General features: G+C 39.8%; 1 protein-coding gene and 2 non-coding genes across 3 annotated transcripts; all 3 read left to right on the plus strand.

Annotated features, from left to right (window-relative positions):
* The first annotated feature begins 1,312 nt into the window (after window positions 1-1,312).
* On the plus strand, window positions 1,313-7,884 carry rpl13 (ribosomal protein L13). Its single transcript, XM_043706785.1, has 6 exons — window positions 1,313-1,399; window positions 2,534-2,662; window positions 2,984-3,125; window positions 5,450-5,623; window positions 6,771-6,827; window positions 7,677-7,884. Exons 2-6 carry the CDS (start codon window positions 2,559-2,561, stop codon window positions 7,833-7,835), a joined length of 636 nt encoding a protein of 211 aa, XP_043562720.1. The 5' UTR covers window positions 1,313-1,399; window positions 2,534-2,558; the 3' UTR covers window positions 7,836-7,884.
* LOC122558754 lies at window positions 2,822-2,901 on the plus strand. Its single transcript, XR_006314242.1, has one exon. It is a non-coding gene; the product is annotated as a small nucleolar RNA MBII-202 (small nucleolar RNA).
* On the plus strand, window positions 6,625-6,709 carry LOC122558755. The gene has a single exon (XR_006314243.1). It is a non-coding gene; the product is annotated as a small nucleolar RNA MBII-202 (small nucleolar RNA).
* Window positions 7,885-20,272: the final 12,388 nt, after the last annotated feature.

Genomic DNA, 20,272 nt, shown 5'->3' on the forward strand with positions numbered 1-20,272 from the left:
GGTCCATGTCCATTGATCCCTCAAAGTTGCCACCCAAGTTGATAGATTTGTTAAGAAAGTCTATGGGCTTTTTCACTTCTTCACCCAGAGTGTGGTGGCTGTGTGGAATGCTCTGCCTCAGAGGGCAGTGGAGGCCCAGTCTCTGGATTCATTTAAGGAAGAGTTGGATAGAGCTCTCAAGAATTGTGGAATCAAGGGCTATGGAGATAAGGCAGGAACAGGATACTGATTAAGGATGATCAGCCATGATCATATTGAATGGTGTGCAGGCTCGAAGGGCAGAATGGCCTACTCCTGCACCTATTATCTATTGTCTATGGGGGAGGTTGGCTTTCATTAGTAAGGGGATTGAGTTCAAGAGCTGTGAGGTTATGCTGCAGTTCTATAAAGCCCTGGTTGGACCACACTTGGAATATTGTGTTCAGTTCTATTTGCCTCATTATAGGAAGAGGATGCAAAGGAGATTTATCAGAGTGCTGCCTGGACTGGAGGGCATGTCTTATTAAGAAAGTTTGAGGGAGCAAGGTCTTTTCTCCTTGGAGCGAAGAAGAATAAGTGGTAACTTGATAGAGATGTACAAGATAATGAGAAGCATGGATAGAATGGATAGCTAGAGACTTTTTCCCATAGTGGAAATGGCTATCACAAGTGGGCATAATTTTAAGATGATTGGAGGAAGGTTTAGGGGAGATGTCAGAGGCAGGTTCTTTACACAGAGAATGGTGGGTGCGTGGAATGCACTGCCAGCAGTGGTAGTAAAGGGACATTGAAGCAACTTTTGGATAGGCACATGGATGATAGCAAAATGAAGAGTATGTAGGTTAGTTTGATCTTAGGAGTCAGATAAAAGGTTGGTACAACATCGAGGTCCGAAAAGCCTATACTGCTTCTCTGTTCTAATTTGATTGCATTCTTCAAATCTTGTTCCCCAGCCGTTTACTTCACTGCATAGTGATTTTGTAAAAAAACTTCCTGCTTCTGTCCATGAGAGGCATTTCCAGATTGCGACTAGAAATTTGAAACAAAAATACCATGAGTGCTTTAAATTTGAAATAAAACAGAACATGCAAGTTCAGACAAGGAGTCCATCGATTTGAAAAAAATCACTCTCTTTAAGGATGCCAACCCAGCTAAGCTTTAGGTTCAGTTCATTTTACAAGGTCATTGTTTGCCATCACCTTTTTACAAATTGCATCTGAAACTTTAAGAATTGGTTTCCACGTGTACAGTACAATAAATATACACTACATGGCCCTGACGGTGCATCCACCATCTTTGTGCGGGGCGGCAGTAGAGCCAGTGTCCTCTGCTCTGATTGGTTAATCACTGGGTGCCTATACATATCCCGGCATCCTCTGGGGTAGCTCGCTCTTTTCCATCGGCCATCTTCTTCCAGAAGGTAGGTGTCGTGTTAGAGTGTGAATAAAAATCACAATCCATCCGCTACTTTCATTAAGCAAACGAATGATGGACTGACACTCAGCTGTATGACGAAGAACGGACTGTTAATGTCCGTGAGCATTTCTGAGGGCAGATTTTGCGTAGGCTGGCTAACCGCTGTTTACTTTGCCTGGAGGATTGGGGCCTAAATCCCGCTGGTAGTTCCTGGTGTGTGTGTACCGGCGCGGTTCCACGGCCCTCCAGTGACAGTTCCTAAACTACCTGATTCCCCCATGTGGCGGTTTGCACTTGAATGGGCCGTGTGTGGTCGACTGCAGAGGCTCAGTGTTTCGGAGGAGTTGTAAATTACTGTTTATTAAAAGGCTGAGTTAGTATGCGAGTTTTTCATTAGTCTCGGCTACGGTTTGTTTCCCTTTTGAGTTTGTGGACAAAGTTAATTGTGGACAAAGTTAAATATCACACAACACCAGGTCCCAATAAGTCCACCCCAGTCCAGCATGGGCACCTCAACAATCGTGGCTACTTCGAATTTGTGCATGTGTGCACTCATGCATTTTCACACTTGCTGAACTTGTCCAAATGGCACTGAAGCATTTCTGCATCCGTGTCACACTTCATCCTCACCCTCCAGGTATCCCAGAGCGCTTTTGGTAGTCATTGCAGTGCCGTCTCTACGGCAGCCTGTTTGTACACAGCATGCTGTCATAAGCAGTATTATGATCATGGAATGTTTTTGGGATTAACCCCCATGCCTTGATTCAAAAAAAGTGGTCTAAAATCTTTAACATCCATCTTAAATATGGTGTTTCCCAACAGAATACTGCTCCCTCAGCACTGCACTGAAACATCAGCTTTTGTTTGTTGTGATAAAATCCTGGAGTAGACCTTTAACCCACAAACATTTGGAGGTGCGACTGTTGCTAATGGACTGATATATGGTCCAGAGGCAATGATCCAAATGTTCTTTGAGTATTGTTAAGTAGTATTCAAAGTGGTTAATATCAGGTTGTGTATTTTAAATTGGAATCTACTTGGTCAGTTTTCTTTTAGTTTTTCTGATCATGAACTTCTACAGTAAGGTATGTGTGGCATATTATTTGCTGCATTTAATGATGTTTACTTACAATTACAGGGTTTCAGCCCTTCAATAAGCAGTCATGGCCCCAAGTCGAAATGGAATGATTTTGAACCCCCATTTCCATAAGAACTGGCAGAAAAGAGTACGGACATGGTTTAATCAGCCAGCCAGAAAAATCCGCAGGTATGCAATTCAATCCTGAGAATTTAAAACTCTGCTTTATTTCCACTGAGGAATCTAGTTGGGTGGACTCCTGAAAAGTAACTTCAGGTCTGTACATTAGCTAAATTTGGAAAGGCAGAACTACCACTGTATTCTTTTATTAACCATTTCACAGTCAGATGATGATATTTCTCCGGAATCTCTGTACTTCCTTGATGATTACCATTGAACCCTTTATTGCTGATGACTGTGGTCTGTTCTAAGTTCTTTGTTAAAATGTCCATGTAGGAAGATGACAAGAAGTTTCTGATCCTCAACTTCTCTACTGTTGTTGGTTGGCAGGCGTAAGGCACGGCAGGCAAAAGCACGCCGCATTGCTCCACGTCCAGTTGCTGGCCCCCTTCGACCAATTGTTAGGTGTCCCACAGTCCGGTATCACACTAAAGTACGGGCTGGACGAGGCTTCAGCCTGGAGGAGCTAAAGGTAATATTCAATACGTAAATGTAACTTTTTTTTCAAAGTCAATTGAATATAAAATACAACCACTGAATAAGTTTGATTTCCCATTGTAACTTGTTTAGCGGGGTTCCGTGATGACTATGGATTGGATTGGATTGAATTGAATTTATTCATTGTCACGTGTACCGAAGCACAGTGAAAAGCTTTGTCTTGCGAGCAATACAGGCAGATCACACAGTTAAGTAGTATAGATAAGTAAATAATAGGTACACAGCGGGAAAAACAAAAATACAGGTACAGGCGAATGTTAAACATTTTGAGTCCATTCAGTATTCTAACAACAGTAGGGTAGAAACTGTTTTGAAACCGGCTTTATTCAGGCTTCTGTACCTTTTCCTTGATGGTAGAGGTTGTAGAAAAACTTTGCCTGGATGGAATGAATCTTTGAGAATGCTGGCAGCCTTTCCTTGACAGCGGGCCTGGCAGGTGGCTTCTACAGATGGGAGGTTGGCCTTTGTGATTGTCCGGGCCAAGTTCACCACTCTTTGTAACTGTCTCTGATCTTGAATGGTATGGTTACCATACCAGATAGTGATACATCCAGACAGAATGCTCTCAATGGCGCACCAATAAAAGTTGGCACGGTTTTTGCCGTCTTGTCACATTTCCTCAGCTACCTGAGGAAGAAGATGCGTTGTTGGGCCTTTGTAACCAGTGCATCTACGTGAAGAGTTCATGAAAGCTTGTTGTGGATGACCACTCCCAGGAGCTTGACACTCTCCACTCGTGCTGTTAATGGTAGGAGGCATGAGTAACATTCCCCCGAAAGTCAATAATGAGTTCCTTGGTTTTGCCAGCATTGAGAGCTAGGTTGGTCTCAGTGCACCATTTTTCCAAGTCTTCCACATCCCCTGTCTGTAGTCTGTTTTTTCGCCAGCTGAGATTTAACCGACTGGTGGTGTCATCAGCGAACTTCTAAATGGCATTAGACTGGTGTTTGGCAACTCAGTCATGGGTATACAGTAAATACAGTAGAGGGCTGAGTATGCACCCCTGTAGGGTTCCAGTGTTGAGTGTTAGTGAGGATGAAATATTGTCCCCCAGTCTTCATTGATTGTGGCCTGTGGGTCAGGAAACTGAGGATCCAGTTGCAGAGAGTGGGACTTAGTCCGAGATCACTAATTGTAGTAATCAGTCTCCAGGAGATAATAGTGTTGAAGGCTGAACTGTAATCAATGACTGGGATTCTTATGTAGCTGTTCTTGGTGTCAAGACGTTCTCGGGAGGAGTGAAGAGCAAATGATATGGCATCTGATGTGGATCTGTTGATTCGATTGGCAAATTGGAGTGGGCCAAGAGTAGTGAGGAGGCTGGAGTTGATTGATGCCATTAACAGCCTTTCAAAGCACTTCATGACCACCAAAGTTAGGGCCTTTGTACGGTAGTCATTAAGACATGTTGTGTGAGCCTTCGTAGGCACAGGGATGATGTTGGCCCTCTTGAAACAGGCAGGGACAGTGGCCTGCTGCAGAGAGAGGTTGAAGATGTCCGAGAAGACCTCTGCAGTTCATCTGCGCATGCTGAATGCACGGCCCAGTATTCTGTCTGGTCCCATCGCTTTCCTTGAATTCACTCGAAGGAAAACTGATCTGACCTCTGATGCGGTGACTGTTGGGATAGATTCGTCAGGACAAGAAGCCATTGTCTGAGAGGCTCTGGCTAATAATGAATATAACTAAAAGCTAGACTGAGGGAGTAGACCCATTAGAGGACAGGCGATCAGACATGCTAAACAGTACAGAGAGGAAAAACAAAGGTATAAATAACTGTATGGTGTATAAATGCCGTTCATCTAAATTTTATAGGAATGTCATGAAATGAATGAAACATTAAGTCATCCACTGAGATTAGGGCACTGATACAAAGCAAAAGTTTGAGTACATTTGAAACAGTGGTATCATTTTTATCATAATTACCTAATCAAAATTAATTAAAGATATGGGAACAGTTTTATATACACTGTTTAAAAGGCTTCAGCCAGAATTCCTTAATTTACTTATCAATAAAGGAAATTTATAGAGTTGCGTATTGAAAAGGACCTAAGATTTTGGGCGTGATACAGAATATTGACTTGAGGGGTGATAATGCATGTTTATTGACTAAGAAAGCATTTAGAAATTGAATTGAAGATTGCTTTTTAATTGTTCATTACAATCAGTGATGATTATCTTTTTGAACCTTTTCCATCTGATGGCAATGGTTGTTGCTTGTTAAACCTTTTTTTCTGCGTTTTCTTTCCTTCCCCTCATTTAAATAAATGCATTCTATTTTTTGTGCCAATGTAACAGGCAGCAGGCATTAACAGGAGAGTTGCACGTACTATTGGCATTGCTGTTGATCATAGACGCCGGAACAAGTCAGCTGAATCTATTCAGTGTAATGTTCAACGTCTGAAGGAATATCGCTCTAAACTGATAATCTTCCCAAGGAAAGCTTCAGTTCCTAAGAAGGGCGATTCTTCTGTAAGTAACCATAAAATGTTTGCATAACATTCTGAAATCAAATTGAAAACGATATTTCCAAAAATAATTCAAGTACTAATGGTGGAGTACTATTGGCTCTTAATATCTAAAAATGAAAATTGTTCCACCATGCAAGTCTGAAATAAGATAATTGGGTAAATCTACTTCCATATAAACCTGGATAGGCTAATGAACAATAAATTTCAACTGTGATAGAGGGAATAGCTTTTTTAAATTAAAAAGTTCTTGACCGTTGCTTTATCTGTTGAGGACATTGATCCATCTTGGCTGCAGCACTCTATATATTTGTGTTCTTTGGTAAGCTGCAATGCAGGAATTTCAGTTGTTCAGGAGCCTCGTTGCTAAATCAGATCCTTTGCATATTTCTAGTATGAGCCCATGTGACCAATCATCGCAGCATATGCTGAGGATCAGAAATGTACCTTTCTGCTTTTTGAAGCTTTCTGCTCCACAAGTGAATCCTATATGCACGTTAATGTGAAACTGAAAGCATGTTTGCTTTTTCAGAAAATATTTTGCTTTTAAATTTTTTGCACATATGAATGGTATTTTAGAATAAAATTTTAGTTCAGTATTTAAGGAACCTTAATACATTTGCTCTAGTGGAAGGTTGGATGTGCGTATCCCAAAGTCAAAACCTTGCTTTTGTATAATGTTGGCAGATAGCATCCGCCTGATCAGATGGAGGCAGAGTGAAGTTTTGGGCCAGAATGAGCACTCATGGTAAAACAGTCACAACATCCAGCACTGTTGGGTGATTTGGAATAGAAACTCACTAACTGTGAGATGGATATTACTTAATGGGTTCCTTTTTCTGAAGGAAATTGGAATATTACAATAGTAGAAAGTAATTTGATTAAACTATGGCGCTGTGAATTGGTTCAGATTACAAAAAAAAACTCGTGTCTCAACTCTTGTCTGCATCAGGACTGAGTTATTAATTTCAGTGGTTGTAGTGATGGCCTGTCACCACAGTTGTATGATGAAACTTTATTCGGAAATCTCTGCACATCTTTGATGATTTTTGTTGAACCTTCTCCATCTGATGACTGTGGCAGTGTCATTTAATTTAAATTCTTTGGGTTTGTTTAATTCTACACTATTGACAATGATTTCATCCTCACAGGCAGAAGAAATTAAACTGGCAACTCAGTTAACTGGACCAGTCATGCCAATCAAAAATGTAAGTAACTTTCTAAATATTAATTGACAATTTGTTTAAAATTAATTAACTGTCATAATGCTCAGAGTTACCAGGTGATGGGCTCAATATATTGTATCCCTCGGGTGGATGTAAAAGAGTAAGGAAATTCTTCATGTTCTGCCTAAATTTGTCACCAGTCCAGCACTTTTCTTAAAAGGCAATTTCTCATTTGTGGTGAGCTGTTTGCTGTATTTCCCCACATTAACACTGTGGCTGTACTCCAGCAACAGCTGCACGTGAGGTGCTTGCATTACAATAGAAATGCAAAATAAATTAAACACCTCACCTGTGCACTCAAAGATACTATATTTCTGCAGTATTTTGACTGTAAAGTGCTTTGAACCATTCTCAAGATGTAAGAGGCACCTTTTGTTAATTTATATAATCCATGTTGACTGTATATGATGGATAAAACACCTAATAAATAAATCTTTGCATATATACATTCAAATCTATCAGATTAAGATACTAATTGTATGGCCACTTATAGTAATTGTGAAAGTACTTGAATGTGGGATGACCTTTCACCTGGACCTGAGCCTATTTTTTCTGAAGCAGACAAACTTTGTTTTGGTTTCCTTTGACGAGTTCAGAGAGCCATCAAGTTTAGAAATGGTTTCTAAGGAGACTGCAGCAGACAACATTTATGGTGAACTTTGTTTTGTTTAATTAATTTTGCAGCAGCAATCTGATTTTGATCTGATTGCTTGGCATATCAAAGTTCTATTGCCCTTAAATATAAGAGATCTAATTCTACCTATATGCTTCTGAGCACATTGATGCAAGTTTTTATAAGCTTATGCTTATGGTTACAATTTTCCCGTTCAGATATACAAAAAAGAGAAGGCCCGGGTGATCTCGGAGGATGAGAAGAATTTCAAAGCTTTTGCAACTCTCCGTATGGCCCGTGCCAATGCCCGTTTGTTTGGAATCCGTGCTAAGAGAGCAAAAGAAGCTGCGGAACAGGATGTTGAGAAGAAAAAGTAAAATATAAAATGTTAAACTATTCAATAAATTTTTCTTTTTAAAAAGAAAATGATGTTTTCATTGCGAAACCACATTGTTCATGTTCTGCCTTTTACAGGGCTTTGTGATTTACACTGTTTTGTCTTCAAATTTAGTATGGCACAACTTTTAATGTTAAACTGTTCTAACATAGTAACATTAAAGACCCTCATTATTATGAATTATACCTAAAGAAAGACTTTAACCAATCCGAGACTGATTAATCAATTTTATACACTGCTTAAACAGATTTAGCAATCTAACAATACAGTAACTTCAACAGAGCAAAGTTTAAAAATCACACAACACAGGTAAGCAGTGCTCAGAAATTTGGTACTTCCAAATAAACTTGTTGCACTATAACCTGGTTTTTTTAACTTTTGTTCACCCCAGTTCAGCACTGGCACCTCCACATCATGTTTAGCAGATCAAACTAGGTAATCTAATTTGATGTCTCTTCAAGCCCAATAACCTTTGTTTTCAGCCCCATTCACATGAAAAAAAAAACAGACAAATGTGGTTTGAGGATAACTAAAAGGAAATAACAACACTGGCCAGATTGTGTTTAAGTGGTTTTCACAGTGTATTCCTTAGGAACAGATGGTTTCTATGTTGGTTTTCTGAGTGCTGCTGAACAAAGAGACCTTGGAGTGCAGGTTCATAGCTCCTTGAAGGTGGAGTCACAGGTAGATAGTATAGTGAAGAAGGCGTTTGGTATGCTTTCATTTATTGGTCAGAGTATTGAGTACAGGAGTTGGGAGGTCATGTTGCGGCTGTGCAGGACATTGGTTAGGCCACTGTTGGAATACTGCGTACAATTCTGGTCTCCTTTCTATTGGAAAGATGTGAAACTTGACAGAGTTCAGAAAAGATTTACAAGGATGTTGACAGAGTTGGAGGATTTGAGCTATAGGGAGAAGTTGAATAGGCTAGGGCTGATTTCCCTGGAGTGTCGGAGGCTGAGGGGGTGACCTTATAGAGGTTTACAAAATTGAGGGGCACAGATAGGATAAATAGACAGTCTTTTCCCTGAGGTGGGGGAGTCCAGACCTAGAGAGCATAGGTTTAGGGTGAGAGGAAAGAAATAAGAGACCTAAGGGGCAACCTTTTCATGCAGAGGGTGGTAAGTGTATGGAATGAGCTACCAGAGGAAGTGGTGGAGGCTGCTACAATTGCAACATTTAAGAGGCATCTGGATGGGTATATGAATAGGAAGGGTTTGGAGGGATGTGGACCAGGTACTGGTAGTTGGGACTAGATTGGATAGGGATATTGAACCGAAGGGTCTGTTTCCATGCTGTTCATCTGAGTCTTTCAGGTTTATTTTTTTCTTTTCATTCAAAGGAGGTCAATGCTATTTAGTTTCCATTCTTTGAACTTGCGATTGCTGATATTGGCAGATTAGACAGGGAGCTTTCAAATCTTTGTGCTATAATATTAACAGCCAGACTCTTTCAGAAAACAGTCCAAAACAAAGTTCAAGCTCTGGTCTCTAAGTGTCTCCCCACAATGTCCTAGTTACCATTCAACATCTGCTGTCTGCTTGAGCCTAAGGCCTTCCTGACATGTCTGGACCAACTTTGTTAATGGCCAGTCATCTGCTTCCCCACTGATGTTGAAGAATCTATAAACTTCTTTTGATGAAAAACCAACCTGCAATTCACTTCCAGCTCTAACCTCACAAATAGTTTGAACTTTTTTTGTTTTTAATACAAGCAGCTGCTCTGTTTGAAGCTGCTCTCTCCTTTTCAGCTCACAGCTCCAAACCAAAAATGATTAAAAATAATTTAAAACTCCATATTTTGGGTATCACTACATTGGTGTGAGGGGTTTTGCTATATGCAGTTTTGCTATTGTGCTCTTATGTTGAAACTTATTTTTTAAAAGAATGTTGCTGAAAAAGGAGATTTTCTTTAAAGCTGTTTGTTTTGTATGATCTACAAACAGGCCGGTTAGCTATGGAGAGTAGCCTTTTGGCTGTCACAAAGACTGGCGAACCATGGTATATCTCTCTCAACTGTTGGTGATAAGCAAGGTGTTCATCATTGCCTACCAGCCAGTGCTGGCAAAGCATACTGCACAATATTTGCTTAATACTGAATATGCTAAGAGTTATGCTGATGACCAGTCTTATGGTTGTCGTTTGAGCGTACATGTACTGGAAGGTGCATATGTTAATCCATAGGAACCAGTATTGTTTTTATGTACATTCTGTTTTTGTCTGTCAGTTTTGTTGGACGTTTTAATGGTTCATTTTTCAGCACTCTTGACTGATCAGTTAACCGGTCTGTTTTCAATTTACACAATGTGTCAGTTAAACACCTAGCTACCTAACTGGTACATCCTGCTAATCAGTCCATTTCCTAACCAGTCTGTACACACTTGTACTGTATAGAGACAACTTGTTTTTCTTTCTCTGGTATTCTTGCAAATCGCATTGATGATTGGAGTCAAAATAGTTTGAGAACTTGTTTTCAACAATATTCTGATTCAGTGCAACCAAAAAAATCGTACTTGGCTTAAATACTTGAGGATGTCTAAGTTCATAAAAATGAACCTATTTTCAAAGACCTTCAAGCCCCCTTCTTGTCTGTTTCTATATCTAACTTTTCCCAGGCCTTTAGTGATTGTTGTGTCCCATTGTGTATTATCCACTCCTTTTGATTTGTTGCAGCATTGGTACTTTTTCAAAGTACAGTATTCCTTTTTGGCTCAGTATTACTCTTGGCTTGGTGTTATGTATGTATAATTACATCAGAGCACCTTGGGATACCTCTAACTTCCAGGCTGTATATAAATGCTAGTTAATCACGTACAGGGGTGAAACTTCCTCTATTCTCCAATCTAAGATCCATGATTCCAGAAATCATCTTTTTCTGTGTTTCATCTAATTGTGATATGGCCTTGAATGATGATTTGGGATAAATTATGGGTTAGATACCCTGGCTTTTCTGGAGTTGGTTAAAGCTGCGGTGAATAGTTTACCATAAAATGCTTATTAGGTAACTGACTTTTTAAGCAGCATTTGTATCCAGGTACCATAGGTATGGTTTAGGTTGTGTCTAACCTGCTCTACTTGTCTGTTTTCTTGTAAAATTATTTTGTTAAACCTATCGTCGAATGATTGTCTTTAACTTTTATCCAGTTCAGTAATTTACAACATCCCGGAGTGATTTAATTTCTCAAATAACGTTTTTCTGTTTCAAAACCTGTATGGCCTTTACAGCACAAGTGCTATAAGTTGTGTTGTAACATGCCTGAAGAAATTGATTTGATTAGAAAATATTTGAAATGTATCGCTATCTTGGGCTTCTTGTGATCCAGTGGTTGTGTTACTAATTCTGTCAAGAGGTCTAGCTTCAAGTCCCATTTGTCATACTATCCCTGAACAGGTTGATTTTAAAAATCATCCATTTCCAATCAAAACAATTGTGGGCTTTTCTGACACAAAGGCCTGCCTGTGAATAACATTTGTTTTGGAGCTCTTGGGGTGAAGTGGTCTTGTTCCTACCTCAGAGCTGGAAAACTTGGGTTCAAGAGTAGCCTACTCAGGTTTGCACACGACCAATCTGAACAGATGCATTAAAATTATTGTCAATGGAATGCAAGTTTTATTTACACAAACAACATATACTCTTTTTTTTGTTCCTGGTATTTGGTATGTGCTGCATTCACAGAGCAAAGTCCACGATTGGGTGTTTGGCCCAGAATGGATTATAGTAGTCCTGATATAGAGTCTTTGAAATATATAGCACAGAAACAGACCATTCAATCCAACTCGTCAACGCTGACCAGATATCCTAAATTAATCTTGTCCTATTTGCCAGCACTTGTCCCATATTCCTCTAAACCTTTCCTATTCATGTACCCAGTCAGATGCCTTTTAAACGCTGTAATTGTCCAGCCCACACCACCACATCTAGCAGCTCATTCCACAAACACACCACTCTTAGCATGAAAAGGTTGCCCTTTAGGTCCCTTTTAAATCTTTCTACCCTTACCCTAAACTGATGTCCTCTAGTTCTGGACTCTCCCAATCAATGCAAAAGTCCTTGTCTACTTACCCTATTCATACCTCTCATGATTCTATAAACCACCCCTCAGCCTTCTACACTCCAGGGAAAACAGCCTCAGCCTATTCAGCCTCTCCCTATTGCTCAAATCCTCCAACCCTGGCAACATCCTTGTAAATGTTTTCTGAACTTTATCTCAAGTTTAACATAAGCCTTCCTATAGGAGCAAGAGCACAATTGCATGCAATATTCCATAAGTGGCTGAACCAACATTCTGTACAGCTACAGCATGACCTCCCAACTCCAAATGCATTCACTGTCTACCTGCGACTCCACTTACAAGGAACTATGAACCTGTACTCCAAGGTGTCTGTTTAGCAACACTCCCTAGGATCTTAACACTAAGTATATAAGTCCTGCTTTGATTTGCCTTTCCAAAATGCAGAACCTTACATTTACCTAAATTAAACTCCATCTGCCACTCCTCAGCCCACTGGCCCATCTGATTAAGATCCCGTTGTAATCTGCAGTAACCTTCTTCGCTATCCACTACACCTCCAATTTTGGTGTCATCTGCAAACTTACTAACTATACCTGTTCTGTTCACATCAAAATCATTTATATAAATGATGAAAAGCAGTGGACCCAGCACCGATCCTTGTAGGACACCATTGGTCACAGGTCTCCAGTCTGAAAGGCAACCCTCCACCACCAACTTCCGTCTTCTACCTTCAAGCCAGTTCTGTGTGTAAATGGCTAATTCACCCTGTATTCCATGCGATATAACCTTGCTAATCAGTCTACCATGAGGGACCTTGTAGAACACTTTACTGAAGTCCATATAGATCACAGAACAAGTGAGGACTGTTTATGCTGGAGATAGGAGTCAAAATGTAGTACTGGAAAAGCAAAGCCAGTCACGCAGCATCCAAGGAGCAGGAGAATCAACGTTTCGGGCATAAGCCCTTCATCAGGGGTGGGGGCTGCTGAGAGATAAATAGGACAAGATGTCACCAACTATTTCCCAAAATTCTGGATCTTCCACGTCCTTCTCGACAGTAAACACGATGCAAAATATTTAGTATCTCCTGCAGTTCCGCACATAAGCTGCTTTGCTGATCTTTGAAGGGTCCTATTCCATTCCTAATTACCCATTTGTCCTTAATGTATTTATAAAATGCCTTTGGATTCTCTTTAACACTACTTGCCCTCCTAATTTCCCTTTTAAGTATACTACTGCCTTTATAGTCTTCTAAGGATTCACTCGATCTCTGCTGTCTATACCTGACATATGCTTCCTTCTTTTTCTTAACGAAATCCTCAACTTCTCTCGTCATCCAGCATTCCCCACACCTACCAGCCTTGCCTTTCACTCTAACAGGAACATAACTGGTTCTGGACTCTCGTTATCTCATTTTTGAAAACTTCGCATTTTCCCTTTACCTGCAATTTTTGAAAGTTCTTGCCTAATACTGTCAAAATTGGCCTTTCTCCAATTTAAAGCTTTAACTTTTAGATCCTGTCTATCCTTTACCATCACTATTTTAAAACTAATAGAATTATGGTCATTGACCCCCAAGTGCTCCCCCGCTGACACCTCTTGCCCTGCCTTATTTCAAGTCAAGTATTTGGTCATGCGACCGTAGAATAAATTGTGGCTTTTTTACAAACCCCCTTGGCGTGAAGCCTAACATATTTCAATTTATTCTTTTTTCTATTTGCTTATTTTAAATGATCTCAAAATCTACTTGTAGGGCAATAGCTTCAAATGGGGAAATGGGACTGACTGTATTCCTCCATGTAGTGCCAGCAAAACTTTCGGATTGAATGGCTCCCTGTATTTTAAATGGCTATAATGTTGGATATTGCAACTCTTTATAGTGAATAAAAATAAAAGCACCTCATCTTTTGCCTTTCACCCTCAAAGTGCTATCTTCTCATACCAAGCAGCATTTCACGTCTTCTGGGAAGCAGAAACATGTTATGAAATCCAAAATTGCTCCAAATGATGTTGTGTTTTTATATAGACTATTTCTATTTCTATTTCTATAATTATACCTCACCACAAAACTCAGCATTTTAAGGCCTTATGTACTTCTGATTTTAATTTTAAGGTCATGTGAATTCAAAGCCTATGTCTTTTAAAAACAAGAGTGCCCATTTCTCACGAGCATTGAATTCCATTTACCACTTTTAGTTTTTAATCTCTCCACCCCTCTTTGTTTCTTTGGAAAGAACAGGAAAGTTGTTAGTTCAGGTGTGGATCTTTCCAGAGTTGTAAGAACTAAGTAATCAGTATTTCAAAATAGGGTAAACGATGAAAAGGTGCAACATTTGGCTTTAAACACTTGAATTGAGATGTGAGATAATTCAATGTCTATAACTTGAAATAATTGAGATAAATTATACATTTATTCATCTGAAACGGATGTATCCTGACATTTATCATTATAGCTAATCATTTTTAAGGTGTTGATACTTCCTTACTTCCATCTTGCATTTTGAGCAATTTTCATTCAGACTTACCTAACTTATCTTGTTGCTCCTCTAACTACTGATTGCCAAATCAGCTTCTAATGTTAAACATGCAGAGTATTATAAAGCAGGGGATAAACAAAGATGCTGACCAAAGATTCCTGAAATCGCTGTTCAATTATTCTTTTGATTTTTCCCCCATTTTTAACTGTCAATCCTCTTTGTTCTGCTTATTGTAACGAGAAATTAGAATCATTGGAGGCAATTAAGCCAAAAGAAACCCCATTTCTAGCTAATGAAGTCCAACAGTTTGTCACACGTGTTGAGGAGAGGGATATTCGAAGTGATTCTGAATATTGTGGACAGTTTGGGTCGACGAGAGTGAAGACGCACTGCACTGATGTGGTCAGTCAGTTTCCGTGATGGCTGACTAAACCAGATGCACTCAAGTCTGAACCCTTTGGATTTGAGTGAAAATGGTGAGACTATATGTGCAAAGCAATTAAGATAGAAAGAAACTAAAGATGTTGCCAGGGTCAAGAATGTCGAAAGGAGAGATTAGATTACTTACAGTGTGGAAACAGGCCCTTTGGCCCAACAAGTCCACACCGACCCGCCGAAGCGCGACCCACCCAGACCCATTCCCCCACATTTACCCCTAACACTACGGGCAATTTAACATGGCCAATTCACCTAACCTGCACATTTTTGGACAGTGGGAGGAAACCGGAGCACCCAGAGGAAACCCACACATACACAGGGAGAATGTGCAAACTCCACACAGTCAGTTGCCTGAGGCGGGAATTGAACCCGGGTCTCTGGCACTGTGAGGCAGTAGTGCTAAGCACTGTGCCACCATGCTGCCCACACGTGGTAGGCAAATCAATTATGGAGGACCATAGATAGGCATTGTCCACATATTATTTCTTTTTGAGGGATGAATGTTGAAAATATGTGGATATTGAATAATGCAAGGAAATTATTAAAACATTCCTTGTCAGTGGTTAATGTTCTGGGAGTGTGAGATGTTTAAAGGGCTTTGTGAATATGAATACTAGTGAGCTAGAGGAACAATGCAGGTGGAGGAAAAAATTTAGTTCTATAGAACCTACCTCAAAGCTGCTAACATCAAACTTTCAAGTTCATAACCAGATTGATTGCAAAAAGACAAGTTTGCAGATAATAGGAAAATGCCTACAGAAATTAGTATTGACATGCATATGTCCTACATTGGACTTTTTCAGAAAATAGGTTATCTGTTGACATCCTGATAAATGTTTAGATTGTAGTGTTTTTTTTTCTTGCATGTTTGGATAATAAAGGCAGTACTTTCGATCAACCATGATAAAGCAAGGAATGAACTACTGGACATTGAAACAAACATAGAAAATGCTGCAAATATCACAGGTTTAAATGAACCTAGCTGCTGCCTATCAATTACAGGTAAATGTAATAAATATAACCCTCTGAGAAATAACATGAATTAAGGGAATTTAGAGCCAGTGTTTGATAAATGTTGCTTAATTAAGAAAGCAAAAGTCATGCTGTGATTAGATGTTTCTTTCTAGAGATAGATATAACAATCTGCTGACTCCTAAAGCCACATCATTCTTTGATGCATTTCATACCTGTCTACGTGTCAGGCCACCTGGGCTGGAAAATGATCCTGTCTGACCTCTGGCAGAACCTTGTACTGGCAATTGGCACAAACAGGATTATAGTTGTACTGGCCATCAGTCTTCATGTCTTCTGTTTGAACTTGGGAGCATTGCTGTATCCTCTCTGTCTCAGCAGGTCTATGTCGACTTTCGGTATTCATGAAAATAAATACCCATCTTGAAAACAGTGGAGAGTGAGGCAGCTATGACTGAAACACCTCTTCCATCTTTGCTTTGGTTCTCATGAATCTATCTGTTTTAGGTGCAGGCACAGGGGAGCTTGCCTGGTAAAATTCTGGCACAGCATTGTGGATGTTCATTTTCTCTCCAGTACCTTGATCATGGATACTCTAGAAAAGCTAAGGACAGCAATATTACATTTACAATATACAACACCATTTTTCTAATTTGGTTGCCACTTTAGAACTTTATATTGTGTGCTTTCACTTTGAGTTTTGTCAATAAATTGTTTTTTTTAGAAAATTTGAGGACTTATGCTATAAACTACGGTGTTCTTGAAGCAAACATTGGACCATTTCAACCCCACTGCAATTAAAACCTTAATGTTTAGGAACATGTCTTCAGTGAGGCATTCAACAAGGTTCCCCATGGGAGACTGATTAGCAAGGTTAGATATCATGGAATAAAGGGAGAACTAGCCATTCGGATACAGAACTGGCTCAAAGGTGGAGGGTGGCGGTGGAGGGTTGTTTTTCAGACTGGAGGCCTGTGACCAGTGGAGTGCCACAAGGATCGGTGCTGGGTCCACTACTTTTCATCATTTATATAAATGATTTGGATGTGAACATAAGAGGTACAGTTAATAAGTTTGCAGATGACACCAAAATTGGAGGTGTAATGGACAGCGAAGAAGGTTACCTCACATTACAACAGGATCTTGATCAGATGGGCCAATGGGCTGAGAAGTGGCAGATGGAGTTTAATTCAGATAAATGTGCTACATTTTGGGAAAGCAAATCTTAGCAGGACTTATACACTTAATGGTAAAGTCCTCGGGAGTGTTGCTGAACAAAGAGAGCTTGGAGTGTAGGTTCTTAGCTCCCTGAAAGTGGAGTTGCAGGTAGATAGGATAGTGAAGAAGGCATTTGGTGTGCTTTCCTTTATTGGTCAGCGTATTGAGTATAGAAGTTGGGAGGTCATATTGCAGCTAAACAGGATATTGGTTAGGCTACTGTTGGAATATTGCGTGCAATTCTGGTCTCCTTCCTATCGGAAACATATTGTGAAACCTGACGGGGTTCAGAAAAGATTTACAAATTGCAGCTAAACAGGATATTGGTTAGGCTACTGTTGGAATATTGCATGCAATTCTGGTCTCCTTCCTATCGGAAACATATTGTGAAACTTGACGGGGTTCAGAAAAGATTTACAAGGATGTTGTCAGAGTTGGAGGGTTTGAGCTAAAGGGAGAAGTTGAATAGGCTGGGGCTGATTTCCCTGGAGTGTCGGAAGCTAAAGGGTGACCTTATAGAGGTTTACAAAATTATGAGGGGCATGGATAGGGTAAACAGGCAAAGTCTTTTCCCTGGGGTTGGGGAGTCCAGAACTAGAGGGCATAGGTTTAGGGTGAGAGGGGAAAGATATAAAAGAGACCTAAGGGGCAACTTTTCACGCAGAGGGTGGTACGTGTATGGAATGAGCTGCCAGAGGAAGTGGTGGAGGCTAGTACAATTGCAACATTTAAAAGGCATCTAGATGGGTATATGAATAGGAAGGGTTTGGAGGGATATGAGCCGGGTGCTGGCAGGTGGGACTAGATTGGGTTGGGATATATGGTCGACATGGACTAGTTGGACCGAAGGGTCTGTTACTGCGTTGTACATCTCTATGACTCTATGTACTCACAGGGGAATCAGACCATTTTAAGAAGCCAATATATTGTTTTCCTGAAATGATGATGAAACTTTTTCTCAAGTAAATTTGTCAAGATTGTGATAAAACGTGGTCTATAAAAACATAAGACAAAAGAGATGTAGGACTTTCAATTAGATCATGGCTGATTTGGTGATCCTCAAATCCACTTTCCTGCCTTTTCCCGCTAACCTTTATTCATTTACTATTTGACTGTTTCAATCTTGAATATACTTACATGATTCAGTATCTACAGATGTCTGGGGTTAAAAAAATGCCACAGATTCATTATCCTTAGAGGAAATAAATCCTCATCCTTAAATGGGTGACCCTGTATTCTGAGATTGTGGCCTCTCATTGTGGACTCTCCAACAAGAGGAAACAACCTTTCCACCTTGACAAGACTCCTAAGAATGTTGTATTTCAATTAGGTCATCTCTCATTTTTCTGAACCTCAGCAAATCCAGGCCAAACCCCAAAACTAGAAAATTGTTCCATACCCAGAATCAATTGAGTGATTATTCAAATTAAAGCAAAATACAATGGATGCTGGAAAACTGAAACATGTAGAAAATACTAGAGAAATTCAGCTGGTCTGGCAGTACCTGTGGAGAGTTAGCAATTTATATTCAAGTGTCTTAATGATAGTTCTGAAGGTGAAATATTGGGCTTGAAACATTAACTCTGTTTGTCTTTCCACAGATGCTGCCAGATCCGCTGAGTTTCTCCAGCAATCTCTGTGTTTGTTACACCCGAGTGAATCTTCTCTGGTCTGTTTCCAATGTCATTGCTCTGTTGGACTATAACCTGGTGTTGTCTGCTTTTCAACTTCGTCCACCCAAGTCCAACACTGGACCTCCATATAATTATATCTTTTCTTAGATAAGGGAGAGCAAAACTGTTTACAGAATTCCAAGTGTGATCTGATTGGACCCTTGTATAGTTTTAACAAGATTTCCCTATTTTTGTATTCTATTCATAGATTTGTAGAGTTATACAGCACATAAACAGCCCCTTCTTGTGTCCATGCCATCCAGATATCCTGTAATGACCTAGTCCCATTTGCCTGCATTTGGCCCATTTCCCTCTAAACTTTCTTCTTCGTGTTCTCATCCAGATGCCTTTTAAATGTTGTATTTATGCCGACCTCCACCACTTCTTCTGGAAGCTCATTCCATACATGCTCCACCCTCTGTATGAAAAGGTTGCTCCTTAGGTTCCTGTTAAATTTTTTCTTTCTCACCTTAAACCTATGTCTCTAGTTTTGGACTCCCCTACCCTTGGAAAAACACCTTGGTTATTCACCCTATCCATGTCCCTCATGGCTTTATAAATCTCTATAAAGTCACCCCTCAGCCTCCAACACTCCAGGGAGAAAACCCCAGCCTTTTCAGCCTCTCCCTATAGCTCAAGCCCTCCAACCCTAGCGAAAAATTACACACCAGGTTATAGTCCAACATGTTTATTTGGAATCACTAGCTTTCAAAGCTTTTTCATCAGATGGCTGTAGAGTAGGATTCATTTACAAAATTAGCTGTTGCACTCCACTAGTTACAGGTTGCTATCTTAAAAAAGCCCCTTATCCCAACTCCCTGTCATCTGTTGGTTAGCCAATCCTCTATTCCATGCTAATGTACTATCTCCCAACACCATAATTATTAAATCATTTTACATGGGGTACCTTATTGTATTCCTGATGAAGGGCTTTTGCCCAAAACGTCTGATGCTGCCTGAATTGTTGTGCTTTTCCAGCACCACTCTAATCCAGTACCTTATTCAATGCCTTTTAGAAATCCAAATATATTACATCCACCTGTTCCCCTTTATTAATCCTCCTCAAGCTGTTCTAATAAGTTTGTTGTGTCTGGTTTCCTCTTCGTGAAGCCAGCTGACCCTTGCTTGGTGATATGTTTTTCTAAATGTTCTGGTGTTACATCCTCTGTAATGGAGAATCCTTCTTTTCCAATGACAAACATTAAGCTAACTGACCTGCTTACTTGCTTTTCAGAGTAATATTACATTGGCAGATTTACAGATTTTAAGAATTCTTTGAAAATTACTGCCAGTGTGTCCATAATCTCTATAGCTTTCTTTTAACATTTAGGATGCAACTCATTATGTCCAGGGGATTTATTAATCATTAGCTCCATTAGTTTTCCTGATACTTTGTCTCAAGTAATAGCTATTGTATTTATTTTCTATCCCTCTTTTGCCTCTTGATCATTTAATATTTTTGGAATGCTGTGATCGTCTTTTACCATGAAGCCTGAAAGTATTTAAAAACAATGTATTTAACTCCCCTTCCATTTCCAAGTTCCCCATTATTTTTCCCAAGCCTCATTCTCTAAGGAAGCCTTTGTTCACATTGGCCTCTTTCATTCATTTTATATATTTAATTAAG

This window comes from Chiloscyllium plagiosum, chromosome 17 (genome assembly GCF_004010195.1).
Source record: "Chiloscyllium plagiosum isolate BGI_BamShark_2017 chromosome 17, ASM401019v2, whole genome shotgun sequence".
NCBI lineage: Eukaryota > Metazoa > Chordata > Chondrichthyes > Orectolobiformes > Hemiscylliidae > Chiloscyllium > Chiloscyllium plagiosum.

Excerpts from the sequence above, each read along its gene's own strand:
- rpl13 (XM_043706785.1), top strand. The coding sequence starts at position 2,559 with ATGGCCCCAAGTCGAAATGGAATGATTTTGAACCCCCATTTCCATAAG. Across the intron at positions 3,126-5,449 it reads TCAGCCTGGAGGAGCTAAAG|GCAGCAGGCATTAACAGGAG; the intron begins GTAATATTCAAT and ends CCAATGTAACAG. Across the intron at positions 6,828-7,676 it reads CAGTCATGCCAATCAAAAAT|ATATACAAAAAAGAGAAGGC; the intron begins GTAAGTAACTTT and ends TTTCCCGTTCAG.